Source organism: Hemibagrus wyckioides, linkage group LG28 (assembly GCF_019097595.1).
Source record: "Hemibagrus wyckioides isolate EC202008001 linkage group LG28, SWU_Hwy_1.0, whole genome shotgun sequence".
In the NCBI taxonomy this organism is placed as follows: domain Eukaryota; kingdom Metazoa; phylum Chordata; class Actinopteri; order Siluriformes; family Bagridae; genus Hemibagrus; species Hemibagrus wyckioides.
Genome location: NC_080737.1, coordinates 4,352,221 through 4,370,038, shown reverse-complemented (window position 1 = coordinate 4,370,038; position 17,818 = coordinate 4,352,221). Strand labels below are relative to the sequence as shown.

Here is a 17,818-nt window from a genome sequence, read left to right as displayed (position 1 = left end):
ACAAACTTTCATTTCTTTCACTCTTCATACTGAACTCAAAGAAATGAAACATTTTAAACTGCTCGGATTTCAGGAGTCAATCCAATCTAAGACATTTTTAAAAATTTGGAATTATTTCTTAAGGGCAATTCATTAGTCTTCACCTCGGAGATTCATGAATCAGTGTATGGTATAGGAAATAATTTGGCATTTTAGATCAGTGCTTTGAGGTAAACCAAGAAACTCTAAGATCTTTCCCTTTGGTAATGCACAGGAAAACCCCCCTCACATGCCACTGTAATGTATTTCGGGCCCTGATGACCTGAATATTCACATTGTGGCGTACTTTTCGTCCGGGTGCACGTGACCACTGGGAACCTAAAGTCACTTTCATAAAGATTCCCGCCCACAGGCCTGCCGGCGCTCAGACATATGGCCCGGACCTGCTCAGCGGTGGCCTTTATGAAGCTGTTACTGTATTTGCAGGTGCCAGGAAAATTGATATTTTCAATTTCAATCTTTTTGGTACAATAAGGCTCAGTCATGTACAGGTAGATATGCTTCCTTTTGAATGCCGCCCAGTTCTGGGCTTCAGCAGGAAGTGCGACGCTCAGCACCAACAGCAAAACCAGGCCGAACACACGGATCTCCATGATGATGTCTGTGCAGAGACACAAACAAATGATTGCTTCCCTTTCAGAGAATTGCTACAAAGTCCATTTTTATATTTAACTGCACTATATCAACAATTACTCAGGTTTTATGTGGAGCCATTCAAGTCCACATGTATGTTGTTATAGTAGAAACGATAACATATTAATATAAACCTGTGAGTTGCAGCTGCACTATTATCAGAGCAGTTTTTAAAGATAAACAAGTATGAATAGAAGATGAATTAATCTTCAAAATGCTAAAATGAGAAACAGGAAGTTCATCAGGCAACAATTTGGAAAACAAATCCTAGCTATATAGCGTAAGAGGGTAGTGTTGGATAAGATACTGAGTAAGGTGTGTGTTCAGTGCTCAGCATGTACTGAGAGTTCATAGAGTAAAAATCAAATTACCTTAAAGAGCAGGAATCTGTTTGTTCACAAAGATGATTTCTTCCTAAAAATGAGCCGAGTGTCTGAATTCTCAGTATTTTCCTTCACTTCTTTCCTCCAAACTGGATCAGATTTATATAGTTTTGACAGCCCAGTTTGGCAAAGTTCATGTTTTTTTTTCATCAGATTCTGTCTGAGACACAGGTGGATTTTGAAATTATGGTCAAACCACAAAAAAAACAAAACAAGTCAAAGTCCACTGCTGTTGGTCAGTGAGGTCAGAGGAGAATGACCAAACGGGTTTGAGCTGACACATGGATTGCGACTGCTTAGACAGGTCTCTGCTAGGCACCAGAGGGCAATCGGGTAGGGTTGTTCTTTTGGGTTTTTTTTCCCTACCTGGTGTTTCATCCTGTTTCCTGCCTCTATACACCTGTTCCTCATGTTCCCCTATATATATACCTGTTGTTTTGTATGAGTCAAATTGTTAGTTGGTAACCGCTCCATGTTTGATTCAGTCTCGTGGTTTGCATGATCGGTTTTGCTGTTCCGTGATTGGTGATGCCTTCTAATTTCTTAATTTTCTGTTGTTTAGTTTTTCCCTAGTGTCCTCCTGTATTTGTTACTTTTTTGTTATTTTATTAATAAAATCCCCCAATCTGATTTTATCCTGCATTTGGGTCTGGACTCTGTACCATTTGATCCACGCACCTGGAGGCATCACTATGACCATATGCTGGTGGAAACTCAAAGAACTATCCTTTAGAGCTGTGCTGAGCAGAAAAGCATCACAGAACAGAACACACAACCTTGTGGAAGTTGGGCTGCAACAACAGGGGGCCACATCGGGTTCCACTCCTGTCAGCCGAGTACCAGGAACCTGAGACTATACACAGCTGAATAATGTAAAAAAAAAAAAAAAAAAAGTTCTGAAAATGCATTGATTATCTTCATTGGTCTAATTTGGTTGAGCTTCATATTCGTGTTCTTGGGTGACAGCAGTGGAACCCGAACAAACAACCAGTCATCAAGTTTTCATTGTACGATGTACATGTGGTTACAGTTATACAATGTCTTTATAGTTACCTGTAATGATGGCTGTGAAATCAGGTTAGTTCCTGATATAGCAGCTGTAAACAGTCGTTTTCTTTCCTCTCTATTCAAGTTTTCACTTTTATTATTGATTTTGATTATTCATTTTTATTTTATTGATGTCACCGATCAATACCATATTCATATCATTCATATCAGACATTCTATTGTTTTCTCATTTGCTAGATTTGTTCTATGTTTTGTCCATTTGTTTTTCCTTGTACAACTAATTCCATTTTTGACTTATTTTATTTTTGATAACCCAGACAGTGATAAAAAGCATTTCACTGCATGTGTTTGATTGTGTATATGACAAATACCATGTGAATTTGATCTAGTGGAGTTGAAATGTGTGTAAACAGAGAAAATAGCTGTTTTGTGCACAGAAGGCAAGGACGTGCCCTCTTTGGCAGCTCATTTTGCTCCTTCAAGAGCTAGAGAGTTACGTCATTTCAGAATCTCCTGGATTGTGATCCTTGACCTTAATGACAGCTAGACGTTTAGGTAACATTGAGGTCTGTGAAATGGGCTCTCCATATGCAGCTTTAAAACCACATGCATGCCAAATTTTACCAAAATCATGAGCTACACAAAAAGATATGAGGAGCTGTGATTTGTGATTTGCAGCTGGTGCTACTGACCGAGCCACTGTTCTAAAAAATTAATGGACACATTTTGACCAATCAGAAGCCAGCATTCAGTATAAAGAATGAAAAGAGCAAACAAAAGAAATCTGTAAAAAAGAATTCAATTGTTTTGATAACGAATAAAAGTAATAGATTTCACCTGATGTAATGAATGGAGTGGACACCGCCGATCAAACCCGGATCTCCGCCGTAAGCTTGATCGCCCGCAGTAACAGAACAGACCCAAACGTAAGAATCTAGCATGTGCACTGCTTTTATTAAACAAAACAAAACTAACACAACTACATTAAACGTAACAGAAATGAACCATAACTATGACATGGAAACTTAAATAACCTCAACAAAACATATAAGCATAAAAACCTAGATAACACAGCGTCCGGTCTTATGGTACAGACACACAGTTATGCCGACACATATATAAGCATAATGACCCACACCGACCAAGACAGCAGAAGAAACATATAGAGCAGCACATCAAGGGAAAGGTCCTATCAAGGGACAGGTGAGAAAGTGGGAAATAAACCACTTGCCAGGACACCCTAGGGCAAGTAATATGAATAGAAATGCATATATTTAAATGATATACTGTATTTTTTCAAGAACTGTAGTGTATTTGTTGTATGACTCGAATATTTTCGACCCCCGATATTCATGCAATTACCCATCGCTTTCTCCCAAATTGATTGCTTTTCCAATTTGAATCCTATTTAGAATGGCATTCTCACAGCAGGTTGAAGAATCAGATCGGTCGGTGTGTTTCACGATCATTCATCATCTGTAAAGCTGCAGGTTCTTTGGAATTTTAAGGACATTCATACAAATGGGAACTTTTGCATTTGCAACATGTGTGTCTTTTCCCAGCTGTTTGTGTTGAAACCTTTCCAATATGTTACGGTCAAGTAGCTTTTTTGATCAAAGATCTCTGTATTTGTGCCTTTTCTGTCATCCCGAATGGCTCCAAATTATTTACAGTCCACTTTTTTTTTCCCGGTATCAAGACTGATAAGTATGACAAAGATAAACAAGGTGGCAGGTGGACTTCGAGGGGCAAATTGAGGATAATGCTACAACCAAGTCAGTGTGCAATACTGCAGAGCAAATCACAATAAATAGGGCAGTGAGCAACAACAACAACAACAACAACAGGAAGAACTGCTGGAGTTGTGATGGTGTTCATGCGAGCATACAAACAACAAGCATGCACTTTGCCTACTGCCTTTGGATCCTGCTTACTTCTCATTACACCATTATTGCTAAATCTAGATGTCACTAATTTAATTTACCAGGTGAGTAACAAAATAAGGTAATCACCTGATAATCTAGTAGGCCCATGGTTAAAGATGATTTTGTCACCCCACTGGTTTACCTAAAAATTTCTCACCCTCTGCTTTGGAGTGTGTTTCTTGCAATAAAATAAAGCGTGCTTTTTTGCCCTTGCAAAACAAAAATAAAGATTTTCTCCCTTAAGCCACTAGCATTAAGTGAAATACAAGAAAAAAACAATTCATAACAAATGAATTAGCAACCGCCAACAAATATTAATCAGTCCAACATACTTTTCTTTAAAGAGAACTGAGAAAAGGAAGCCCAAACAGTTCACCAGCACCACCGCTGTAGTACACACACTTTCCAGGATCTCTTGCTTGTTTTATCTTTGGACACAGTGCAGATTAGGTCTCCCTCTCAGCTTGGCAGAGGTCTTTGATGAAGCTGATATGAAGCTCTTTCCAGATCTCATGATCCTAGGTCATTCTCCACAATGCATCTCGGTGTAATTTTTGAGTGAACTGTACAATGACCGGTTGTTTTATTTTCTTCATGTCTACCTATACCGTAAACTGTGTCTTTAATTTCTGAAGAAGAGAACGTCACGTTCCAACAGAGCAAAAACCACGTGTTACAGATGTGGAGCTAAAAATCACCTTGTTAATGCTGCCGATTGCCCTGCTGCCCGGGCCAAATGCCCTGCCTGTGGTAAGATCGGACATTTTTCTAAAGCATGCCATTCTTCAATGATGTTAGGGAAGTGGGCCTTAACATTGTTGTTCTCTTGACTGATGCTGTGAATACTTCTGCAAACAAACTTTTATGCAGTGTTCATGTTACTACATCACATGGACTTTTAGTTGAGACTGAATTAGTCATGGACAGTGGCTCTTCAGGGTCAATTCTGACATTTTTCGCTCACAGCTCCTAAAGTGACTAGTCACCTACTTGAAAGAGGATATTCCAGTCCTTGTGCATTTTTACATTCTCAGAGGTGGCTCTGCTTTAATGGGTATGAACTTAATTGGAGCTTTGAACTATTTTTTTCACTTTGATACTGTGTCTGCACATGACAAATTGCATGCAGTTGAAAGTGAAACCATTCGTGCTCCATATGCTTCTTGGGATGGGTGAAAGGCTTTGTCCATAAGCCTACAGTCAAGCCGGATTCTACCCCAGTACACCAAAAGCTATGCCAACTGCTGTTCGCTGTCTGACAAGCTGCAGAACTGGACTCATTATTGCAAAAAGGCATAATCGAGAAAATTGATTCCTCTCCTTGGATATCGCCTATTGTTGTTACTGAATGGAAAGGAGGTGAAATTCATCTCCGTGTTGCCAAATAAAGCCCTAATTGTTGACAGTCATCCTCTTCCTAACATGGATGAACTTTTGAGTGGCCTTAGAGATGCTTCTGTGTTCACTGCAATTGATTTGGCAGCTGCTTACCATCAGCTTACTTTACACGAGGAGTGCCGGGACATCACAGCTTTCCATCTGCACTTTTTCAGCGTTTCAAAAAATGATGGAAACTTCTTTAAGGCATACATGGAGTCAGGAACTACTTGGATGTTATACTATACATGCATTATCATGTATAGTAATACTCAGGATCATCATGATGCGACACTGCTCTCTGCCATGCAACTCTTGTCTGATGAAGGACTACAGCTGAACTGGGAGAAATGTACATTCAGCCAGTCATCCCTAAAATTCTTTGGATATGTCATTTCCAAACACGGAATTTTCCCAGATGATGAACGCATGTCTGCAATCATCGATGTCCTTGAACCGCATGACCTTTTTTCTCTGCACTCCTTTTTGTGACTGATTTCTTGGTACAGCAAATTTCTGCCTAACTTCTGCCACTTCTGTTGCTGAGCCATTGCGTGTGCTGCTGAGAGATGCATCAGATGCCTCTCCTGATTGCAGCTTTAAAGCACTGAAAGAGCTTCTTTCTAGAAGCCCATTGCTGGCATTGTTTGACCCTTCTCTTCCCATAACAGTATCAACGGATGCATCCGACTATGGACCGGGAGGTGTCTTGACACAACTACACCCAGATAATGTTTAGAGAACTGTAGCATTTGCTTCTAGGACCCTTACAGCAGCCAAAAAGAAATACTCTAAGCTTGAGAAAGAAGTGTTGGCTTATATCTGGGCTGTAGAAAAGTGGTGGCCGTATTTGTGGGGTCAACACTTTACACTCAGGACTGATCATTGTGCACTCACCACACTACTGGTAACCAAAGGCATTGGCCGGGCTGGTATGCATGTTGCCCAGTGGTCAGAGTGCTTGCTTTGCTACCCGTATGATGTAACTGTGGTGCAGATTGTTTATCCAGGCTGCCATTGCCAACAGAATCAGATGGTGCTGTGGAACCAGACATGGTTGTTTTTGTTACTGGATTGCCTACTACTGAGGATTTCATTTCTGCTTCGGAATCCTGTCCAGAGTTAACCATGTTTTATTTACGAATTTACGAGTCACATCAAGGAAGTGATCAAATCAAACGCGTCAATTATTTTGGTGCCCTCAGATGGATGCTCAAGTGCAGTCCACGGTTTCTTCCTGCTTGACCTGCCAAATGAATGATAAATCAGCAAAAACAGCACCTGCCCCACTTCAGCCTGTCTGACCCATGGCAGAAACTAGGGATCGACATAGTTGGACCATTTGAGAGTGGACCTTCTAACTGCCGTTTTGCCATCTCCCTACTGGATTATCACAGTATGTTGCCTGAAGTGGCATTTGCATTGGCATTTGTTACTCAGCATATGGACTTGCAGTCAGAAGTGACATTTAATCCTAGGAGGAGGAATAGAGTGTGTAGGTTACCTGTGTGGAATACAGCAAAGTTACCCGTTGAGACATTATACATGTTGGGGGAAAAATGCATCTTGTTTTGATGTTACACTGTAAGTTGTGTAAACTGTTATAACTGCCTGAAGTGCTTGAAAATGTGCATCAGAAGTAAGATTATTTCATTACAGTGTTAAATGTCTGTTGTAGGGTAAATGTTAGTAACAGTGTACAGTAATCTTTAACTGTTATTTTGGTTACATAAGTTCTTACTGAGGTTGTAATTTGTTGTAAACCTAAGAAAAGAAAATCAAGAAAAAGGAATGTTCAAAATAGTACGCTGTGATACAAAGGAACCTTTCAAGTGAAAGGGGAAAATGTGGTGTTTTGCAGTTTAACCACCAGGTGGCAGCATATAATGCTTTAGTATCGAAGTGGTGCTTCTTCTTCTCAAAAACTGCAATGTTTCTGTGGAAGAGAATGTAGCATGTGCTGAATAAAGAGTCGAAAGGATCTACTCGTCCAGTTTCTGATTACTAGAGGACACAACAGAGTTCCGCTGTAGTTTGGTCACTCCACCTGTAGTTGGATGTATCCACCTTATCAGTTAGCTGCTTTGTTGCTTCCAAGACCACATTCATACCTTCTTATTCTTCTGTCCCCATATCCTTTCTTTTTCCGAAGGTGTGTTCTTCCTTGTAGATTTCTCAGTGGAATCGTTGTAGCATAATCACGGCATCAGTTGCATCGTTTCTGTGGGATAAAGTGAGAATCTTTTCCGTCATCATGGTGCACATTCTTTTTCGGTATTTTACAGTTTCCTGTTGTTTGTAATTGCAAGATTATGGCAATTGGATGGTGAAACATTTGTAAAAAAAAAAAAATTAAAAAATTAAAAAATCTGGGACCAGCCTAGAGAGCACAAAACATGCAATTCACCTGGTCTGCCATCTTGCCATCTGGCCTTCTTGGTTTTATTGTGGGGGGAATCGAGTCTGCATCTTGGGCCTGGGATCTGTTATGGCAAATTGGTTATAAATAGGTTTAATAAATAGGTTTTGGTTACTGTGTATAAAAGGAATGTGTATTAGAACAACTATATCCTCTCTAGAAGCCTGTGGTTAATGATTAATAAGGTGCTTGAATAACGTTACACCCGTTTACATTCTAAATGGGTTGATTGGATTGTGTATTGCATCATGGTAACATGTTTTAAAAAGTAATACTAATAATAACAAAGCCAAACTCGAGTAAACAGTTGGATTGACAGGATTTCACAATGAACTTGAAGCAAAATAATGTGTGTGAAAGGTGGAGGAGGAGGACACATAAACCTGGCGAATGAAACCCAGGCGGGCGAAACACACCGGAAACCGAGCAGCTCCTCGGGTAAAGCCAGTGCATGAGTGGACAGGAACGACAGCAGGAAAACCCGTATCTGTCCCCTCACTCAGGTCCTGCCTCGGTCCCACCATGAGGTACGGCTCGTTCACATATTGAGGCATCACAGGAAGAAGGAAGATTGTTCTGAAGAATCTCATAGCAGAGTTTTTTGTCAGAATAGAAAATGAGTAGGGAATTAAACATGTAGCATCGGCATGTTATAGGAAACTAATCAACTAATGCATTGATGAAGCGGAGGTTCTGTTTCCATGCCGAAGATGATTATTTTCTAATAACAGCATGTCCTACAATGTTTTATTCCTCTTATACCTCATACTAACTGCAAATACCGTTCTTTCTCTCTCTCTTTAAATAATCAGTGATCTGTGGTGGGAACAATGTTGATGTTGAGGGGTTTTTTTTTGTTTTGTTTTCATGTTTTTAGTTTCTTTTTCTTTTTATGAAAGTTAATGTAAGCAGCAGGAAAAAAAGGGCCGTTTATTGCAAAAAATTGTATCCTAATTTAATTGTTTTAGTGATTCCTTTTTTATAGGTGCACGTAACCACATCGAGCTTACTGATGCTTAAATAGAAATTATTACCCATAGGATTGCCACCTTTCTGACATATGGCCTGGACCTGGCTATCTGTTGCTTTTATGATGCTGTGTGTCTCTTTGCAGGTGTCACCAAAATTGATCTTCTCATTTTTAATCTTGCTGGTACAGTAAGGCTCGGCCATGTGCAGATAGATATGCTTCCTTCTGAATGACTCCCAGTTCTGGGCCTCAGCAGGAAGTGCAACGCTCAGCACCAGCAGCAAAACCAGGCCGAACACACGGATCTCCATCATGATGATCTCTGTGCAGAGAGACACCAACAAATGGTTATAACTTTAGCTTTCAGCATTTTCAGGCAAAACTAATTGTCTCACATGTAGCTTCCTCTTCAGAGAACTGTTACAATTGTGCAATTTCATGTTTAACACACTTTATGATGTGGAGCTATACAAGTCCCCATGTGTGTTGTTACCACAGAAACAATAAGATGTGAGGTGCAGCTGCACCTTTAAATGCTAAAATGATAAACAGGAGGTTCAATTTCATGAATGATAAATGAGGCAGCACTTTGCTAGTTAAATAGCGTTAGAGATGAGTTGGATAAGATACTGGATAAGGTTTGTGTGGTGCTGCGCTAAAGGGTGACCTTTATTAGCACATGTAGTTTAGTGCTAAGAGTTCATAGAGAAAAAAATCAAATTACCTTAAAGAGCAGGAATCTGTTCAGTCACAAAGTCGTCAGGTTTTCTTCCTAAGCTTAGCAAAGTGTCTGAAAAATCAGCATTTTGCTTCAGTTCTTCCCTCCAAAGTGGCTCAGCTTTATATAGTTTTGACAGCCCAGTTTGGCAACATTTATGTTTTTTCTTCCGCTCGGATTCTGTCTAATATTTGGAGACACAAGTGGATTTTGAAATCAAGGTCAAACCACACACAAAATAAATAAATAAAAGTCCATTGTTGTTGATCAGTGAGGTCAGATGGCTTTGAACTGACGGGAAAGCTGTGCTGTCAGGAACTCAAAGAACCACCCCATACAACTGTGCTGAGCAGCAAAGCATCACGGAATAGAACGCACAATCCTGTGGCAATTGGGCTGCAACAGCAGGAGACCACATTGAATTCCACTTCTGTCAGCCGAGAACCAGGAACCTGAGACTAGTGAAGAATTCATTTACTGCATTTAGCAGCCTTTATCCAGAGCAATTTACATTTATCTCATTGAACTGAGCGATTGAGAGTTAAGGGCCTTGCTCAGGGGCCCAGCAGTGGCAACTTGGCGGTCCTGGAATTTGAACACATGACCTTCTGATCAGTAGTCCAACACCTTAACTACTGAGCTTCCCACAGTGGGTGACTCTGAGCTTCAAATTCGTCTTCTTTGCTGACAGGAGTGGAACCTAACCGAACAGCCAGTCTTCTTTTTTCTTTTTCTTTCAAGTTTTCACTGTAGAACATGGTTAGAGTTATTCGTGGTGTTTATATTTACTTTTAATGGTGTATATGAAATCAGGTTATCATTACTTCTGATTATTCATTTTTTATTGATGTCACTGATACTATACTATAATACTATATTCATATCATTCATATAAATATACCAGTCATTGTATTATATTCATGTGCTATATTTTTGTCTATAATATCTATTTTTTTGCACAGCTAATTCTATTATTTTTGGCAAATTTTATTGTTATAACCCAGACAGTGGTTAAAAAGCATTTCACTTGTCACACTGTGTACGATTGTGTACGTGAATTGGATGTTTATTAGTAGCATTAGATGTGTGGATATGAGGCGCTGTGATCTGTGATTTGCAGCCGCCGCTACTGAGGCTGTTCTAGAAAATGAATGAACACATTCTGACCAATTAGAAGCCAGCGTTCAGAATCAAGAACGGAAAAACTGCGCCAAACATTTTTTTTGTTCAGTTGTTTTGATTAACAATAAAAGAAATACAGTAGATTTCACCTGAGTAAGTAATATGAATAGAAATGCATAGAAATCATAGATTTAAATGGTTTAACTGTATATCTCAAGTACGATTACACATGGCTTTCTCTCAAATTGATTGCTTTTCCAATTTAAATCCTATTTAGAATGGCATTCTCATGGCAGGTTGAAGAGTCAGATCGGTCGGTGTGTTTCAGGATCATTCATCATCAGTAAAGCTGCAGATTCTTTAGGACACCTGTACAAATGGGACCTTTCGCATTTCAGCACAACATCTGTGCCTTTTCCAGCTGTTTGTCTTGAATCCATTCCAATATGTTACGGTCAAGTATGTTGTTTATGTATTTAGATCTCTGCATTCACCCAAATTGGCTCCGAATTATTTACAGTTCACTTTTTTTTTTTTAGTTTCCAGTAAGCTTGATCCTATCACGACTGATAAGTATGACAAAGATAAACAAGGTGGCAGGTGGACTCCATGGAGCAAATCAAGGATAATGCTACAACCAAGTCAGTGTGCAATACTGCAGAGCAAATCATAATAAATAGAGCAGTGAGCGAAAACAACAACAGGAAAGAGTGGAAAATACATCAATTTAATTTTATTATTATTATCATTATTATTATTATTATTATTATTATAGCTATCATATGTGTAAGATATTGTTTTATTTATTAATATTTATGTGTTAAATATTTTCAAATAGTACGCAGTGTGTATTTAAATACATAAACAAGCAAAACAAACAAATAAATAAATAATGCTTTCATTTATTTCGACATTTAACTAGTTATCATGACAAAAAAAAAATACAAAAATAAACACAGAAATAAATAAGTCAAACGAACGAAATGAGTCCATTTTTAATTTATTTATATCTAATTATTATACCGTTTTTATTTATTTATTTATTTTAATCTGTAAGAATTCATTTTTGTGAGATTTTATTTCTGTCATGTTTGTTTTGGTGACACATTTATGTCTCGCAGTTAAATAATTTTATAAATAATAATTAAATAATAATAAAATTATAAATAAATAATTCTTTAACGGCACATTTATATATTTATTTGTTTATTTAATTTTTATTTATTTATTTATTTATTATTAGTGCATACGGTTCAAATACAAATTCTTTAACGGCACATTTATATATTTATTTGTTTATTTTAAATCTCTCTGTTTACTTTCGCTTCCTCTGCGGCTTTTACGTGCCTGGAGGACCAGGAGGAACTTTTCCTTCCCATAATTCCACAGGGGAAGGAAGAACTTCGCCGTGTTTATGTGGAAGCGCTCTCTTTAAACCCTGCCTTCTCTTCTTTCCGAAACTCTTCCTCCACACCAGAATTACACCTCGGGGATCTCCTAAACCGCACTGACCCGCTTCTCTGCTCTCTAACGTTCCTTTCACGGCTTTGTTTACATCAACTCGCTCGTAGCTAACAAGCTAAACCAGCCACTTGCTATCTGCTTCCGTCGCGTAGAGACGCACGGCACACTTTGATGACGTAAAGTCTGTGTGAGACAAAATATATATTTTTAAACGTTTGCACCGCTCGTTGGCTTCGTCGCTGCGCTGCTGGTTCGTCTGTAGACTTACCGGAATGTTCTGATGCACAGAGCGACAAAGTTAAAGTACGATTTTAATCGCGGTTGCTGCCGTGATTTCCACGTCATCACGCCGCGACGGGACTTTCGACCAATCCGAAGTCAGAACTGGCCTTCTCGGGTTTTATTGTGGGGGGAGAAGGGGATCGCGTCTGCACCTCGGGCGTGGGATCTGTTATGGTGAATCGGTGCATAATAAACAGGTTTTGTTTACTGTTTGGTGAAAGGAGTGTGTTTTAGAACAGCCGAGGTCTGTCTAGAAGCCCGTGAGACTCGGTGAATGATTGATCGGGTGCTTGAATAACGTTACACCCGTTACCGGAATTCTGAATGGGTTGACAGCGTTGTGTATTGCATCGTGATAAATAAAAAAAAAACTAATACTAATAACAACAAAAAAACCGATCTCGAGTAAAACAAGTCGGATTGACGAGGCTTTCGCGATGAACTCGAAGCGAAACAATGCGGGTGAAAATGGAGGAGGAGGACGCATGAACCCGGCGAGTGAAGCCCAGGCGGGCGGAACGCACCGGAAACCCAGCAGCTCCTCGGGTAAAGCTGGAGCGCGAGTGGACCGGGCCGAGCACGCGCACGACAGCAGGAACTCCGTGTCCGTCTCCTCACTCAGGTCCCGCCTCGGTCCCACCATCAGGTACGGGTCCGGTTTGAGCTGAACTCTGTCTGTCTGTGTGTGTGTGAGAGAGAGACTTTACCAACTCTTTTTTTTTCCCAGAGGAAAGTAAGCCTTAATGCATGCGCCAGGTGACGTCATAAAACGATTTGCATAAAACATTTCACATATTGAAGCGTCACACGGGGAAGGAAGAGTGTTGTCAAGAATCTCAGAACAGAGGATTTTTGTTGTTGTTTTTTAGTAGAATAGAAAATGAGTAGGGAATGAAACACGTAAGCGTTTTAGGAAACTAATCAACAATAGCATGGTGTGATGGAGCCGTGGTTCTGTTCCCATGCCGAAGTTGATTATTTTCAAATAACATCATGTTCTAAAATGTTTTCTTGCTGTTATACCTTACACGAATAGCAGCTATAAATCTTTCTCTCTCTCTTTAAGTTAATAAAACAATCAGTGATGGGAACGGGGTGATCAGTGATTGATCGATGGGAGCAGGGGTGATCAGTGATTGATCGATGGGAACAGGGGTGATCAGTGATTGATCGATGGGAACAGGGGTGATCAGTGATTGATCGATGGGAACAGGGGTGATCAGTGATTAATTGGAACAGTGATAAGTGATTGATAAGAAAAGGGGTGATAAGTGATTGATAAGAAAAGGGGTGATCAGTGATTGATGGGAACAGGGGTGATCAGTGATTGATCAATGGGAACAGGGGTGATCAGTGATTAATTGGAACAGTGATAAGTGATTGATAAGAAAAGGGGTGATCAGTGATTGATGGGAACAGGGGTGATCAGTGATTGATGGGAACAGGGGTGATCAGTGATTGATGGGAACAGGGGTGATCAGTGATTGATCAATGGGAACAGGGGTGATAAGTGATTGATCAATGGGAACAGGGGTGATCAGTGATTAATTGGAACAGTGATAAGTGATTGATCAATGGGAACAGGGGTGATAAGTGATTGATCAATGGGAACAGGGGTGATCAGTGATTAATTGGAACAGTGATAAGTGATTGATAAGAAAAGGGGTGATCAGTGATTGATGGGAACAGGGGTGATCAGTGATTGATGGGAACAGGGGTGATCAGTGATTGATGGGAACAGGGGTGATCAGTGATTGATGGGAACAGGGGTGATCAGTGATTGATGGGAACAGGGGTGATCAGTGATTGATGGGAACAGGGGTGATCAGTGATTGATGGGAACAGGGGTGATCAGTGATTGATGGGAACGGGGTGATCAGTGATTAATTGGAACAGTGATAAGTGATTGATAAGAAAAGGGGTGATATGTGATTGATAAGAAAAGGGGTGATCAGTGATTGATGGGAACAGGGGTGATCAGTGATTGATCAATGGGAACAGGGGTGATCAGTGATTAATTGGAACAGTGATAAGTGATTGATAAGAAAAGGGGTGATCAGTGATTGATGGGAACAGGGGTGATCAGTGATTGATGGGAACAGGGGTGATCAGTGATTGATGGGAACAGGGGTGATCAGTGATTGATCAATGGGAACAGGGGTGATAAGTGATTGATCAATGGGAACAGGGGTGATCAGTGATTAATTGGAACAGTGATAAGTGATTGATCAATGGGAACAGGGGTGATAAGTGATTGATCAATGGGAACAGGGGTGATCAGTGATTAATTGGAACAGTGATAAGTGATTGATAAGAAAAGGGGTGATCAGTGATTGATGGGAACAGGGGTGATCAGTGATTGATGGGAACAGGGGTGATCAGTGATTGATGGGAACAGGGGTGATCAGTGATTGATGGGAACAGGGGTGATCAGTGATTGATGGGAACAGGGGTGATCAGTGATTGATCGATGGGAACAGGGGTGATCAGTGATTGATCGATGGGAACAGGGGTGATCAGTGATTGATCGATGGGAACAGGGGTGATCAGTGATTAATTGGAACAGTGATAAGTGATTGATAAGAAAAGGGGTGATCAGTGATTGATTGTTGGGAACAGGGGTGATCAGTGATTGATTGTTGGGAACAGGAGTGATCAGTAATTAATTGGAACAGTGATGAGTGATTGATCGAAGGGAACAAGGGTGATCAGTAATTAATTGGAATAGTGATGAGTGATTGATCGGTGAGAACAGGGGTGATAAGCGATTGATTGTTGGGAACAGGGGTGATCAGTAATTAATTGGAACAGTGATGAGTGATTGATCAGTGGAAACAGAGGTGATCAGTGATTGGTATTAAGAAGATCGGGAAAACTGGTTGTTTATTAAACAGAAAATGCAAATCTGATGATATGTTCTTATCTCCACCAGGTCCGCCCTGTCCTCCGCTGTGGAGACACTACTGGGTGAGATCGCAGCGGTGATGTCAGAAACCGAGGACGAGCTGCTGTCCAAAGAGCGTGAGAACGAGAGGCTGAAGGCGCGACTGGACGCCTCTGAGCGCGAGCTGAAGACGCTGCAGGAGTGCCTGTGCAGCGCGCAGAAGCTGATCGATCAGCTGCAGGGTCCATTCAGTAGCCACCCTCTTCCTCCTTCCATGCCCGGGCAGCACGGCTACACCAACCAGGCACCGCCCGCGAACGCAGCTCGCCTGACGCACCGCGGGGCAGGAGACGACAGTGACCCACGCTGCTTCGCCAACAGTGAGGCAGAGCTGAGCGGCGCGCTCGGAGACGCCATCCATGGCTTCGAGGCCAGGGACGAGTTCAAAAGCTGCCACCTGTCCATCCAGGCGGATGGCACCGTCACTAACAGCTACTACGACCCCATGGCTGTGCACACTGCTGGAATGTGCCACGACGTCAACAGGGCAGGTTAGATATCTCATTTGTTCAGCTGGTTACGGTTTATGGCTTTCAGTGTAGTTAAAACATATAGGAAACGAAAAACAAATATAACTGTGACTGCTACATTCCTGGAGAACGTTATGCTAAAGGTTTTCTCTGTTTTTAGGCGAGATGAGTGATCGACGGCTGTCTCACCCTCCCTCACACTCTCCTTACGGGGTGAAAGAGGAACAGGCTCCCACATCAGGGCCAGTGCGTGTCAGAGGTGATGCCGAACATGGTGGCCAGAGCGAGTGCGACCAGGGTTACGCCCATGTGGTGGAGGAGCAGGGAGTTCCACGTTCCCGTAGACACGCCGCTAAGCACACTCCCTCATCTGGCTCACATAACGGCCCTTCGGCATCCTCCACAGGAACGCCTCCGCAGGGGCCATCCGGCCTCCGGGCCTCCTCCAGAGCTGTGTCTGCAGCGTCCTCTAGGCAGAGCCCCGGTACGAGTGACTCCTCCCCTGATGGCCGTCGGCGTCGACGCCCAGCCTCGGAGCTGATGGGTGAGGTGGCCGGTGAGCGACCTCATCTGTGCCTGGAGTGTGGCAAGACATTCCGGCTACTCTCGAGCCTGAAGAAGCACCTACGCATCCACACCGGAGAGAAGCCGTACCCGTGCAGCGTGTGCGGACGACGTTTCCGCGAATCCGGCGCGCTCAAGACGCATCTGCGCATTCACACTGGCGAGAAGCCGTATGCGTGCAGCGAGTGTGGCGCACGTTTCCGCCACCTGGATGGCCTCCGCAAGCACGGCCGCACGCACACGGGAGAAAAGCCGTACGCCTGCGGGGTGTGCGGGAAGCGCCTCAGCCGCCTGCAGCACCTCAAGCACCATCAGCGCATCCACACCGGCGAGCGGCCATGCCGATGCCCTCTGTGCCAGCGCTCGTTCCAGGATGCCGCTAGCCTCAGGAAGCACCTGGTCAGCGTGCACCAGGGAGAACCGGGCGCCGAGGAAGCACACGAGAGGCTGGCGGCCGCCGAGCTCGGAGAGCACGACCTCCAGGGATCTGTGGAGGACGAGGAGATGAGGTTCGAGATGTGGGAGGAGGAGCGTGAGGAAGGCGATGCCGCCGTGGACTGCGTGTAGAATTTCTTAGAAAAAAAAAAGTCACCCGAGATACTGATGATGGCAAAAATGTCCATGATTGAAAATGCTGATTTTTTTTTTTTTTTCCCCACTCAACTCAACATGGAGCTGTGAAAAAATCAACGTCCACCATGTTGGAGAAATTCCTAAATAAAACCATCCCAGCTTTCCAGAGCGTGGACGTAGAGCTACATTTGTATTATATCCTACAGACTGAAAGCTTGACCACGGGCTGTAAGAAGTTTGGGTTTGGGTTTGCTTGTTTTCACGCCGGGCATCGCGTCGTCGGGACGTGTTTCCGGGGTCAGTATTCCCACAGACTTCGCGCTTCTCTGGAGGCTCTGTGTTCTCATGTCCCTGGTTCTCTGTCGTAGTTAGTAATAATGTAATTCTAGATACTGTGGGAAATAGAACTGGCCATCATCAAGTATATCAGTGAGCTCTCTGTCACCAACACACACACACACACACACACACACCCCCTTTGGTTAATTAAACCTTTTGGCTATGTGCTCATATTTGAAAAAAAATCACGTTCGCAATAAATATCAAACTTTTACTTTTCACAGATGTTCTATGTAAAAATCTTAATAATTTCCGATACAAATTTCTTCATTTCGGTTCGTTTTCATGTGCATTTTTCCGGCCCTGAAATGAGTCGTTTAGCTCAGCTCTTTTTTAAAACAAAGCATGTATAATTTGGACAAAGGAGGCGGAGTCAGTTGATAACGGATCCTTCTTGTTGCTGCAGCAGTCTGCGTTCAGTAATCATCAGCAGTCAACGCTAATTAATGACCAACAAATCCTGGATCAATTTAGCACAATAAAAGGAAAAAATAATAATCAAAATTGCTGTTTACACAAAATTTCATCCAGTGTAAACAAACCAAGACATGCTGAGGATCGAGTTGCAAAAGTAAAAGAGCGAACTTC

General features: G+C 42.0%; 1 protein-coding gene and 1 long non-coding RNA gene across 2 annotated transcripts; one reads left to right on the top strand and one right to left on the bottom strand.

The window, feature by feature from the left end:
• Nucleotides 1–1,043: 1,043 nt before the first annotated feature.
• Nucleotides 1,044–8,714, bottom strand: LOC131348316 (uncharacterized). The gene is made up of 3 exons (XR_009203908.1): nt 8,201–8,714; nt 7,773–7,848; nt 1,044–7,586 (listed from the first exon to the last, which is right to left on the bottom strand). It is a non-coding gene; the product is annotated as an uncharacterized LOC131348316 (long non-coding RNA).
• A 3,270-nt stretch (nt 8,715–11,984) lies between these two features.
• si:ch1073-224n8.1 (zinc finger protein GLI4) lies at nt 11,985–16,976 on the top strand. Its single transcript, XM_058383069.1, has 3 exons — nt 11,985–12,986; nt 15,273–15,775; nt 15,915–16,976. Exons 1-3 carry the CDS (start codon nt 12,778–12,780, stop codon nt 16,883–16,885), a joined length of 1,683 nt encoding a protein of 560 aa, XP_058239052.1. The 5' UTR covers nt 11,985–12,777; the 3' UTR covers nt 16,886–16,976.
• Nucleotides 16,977–17,818: the final 842 nt, after the last annotated feature.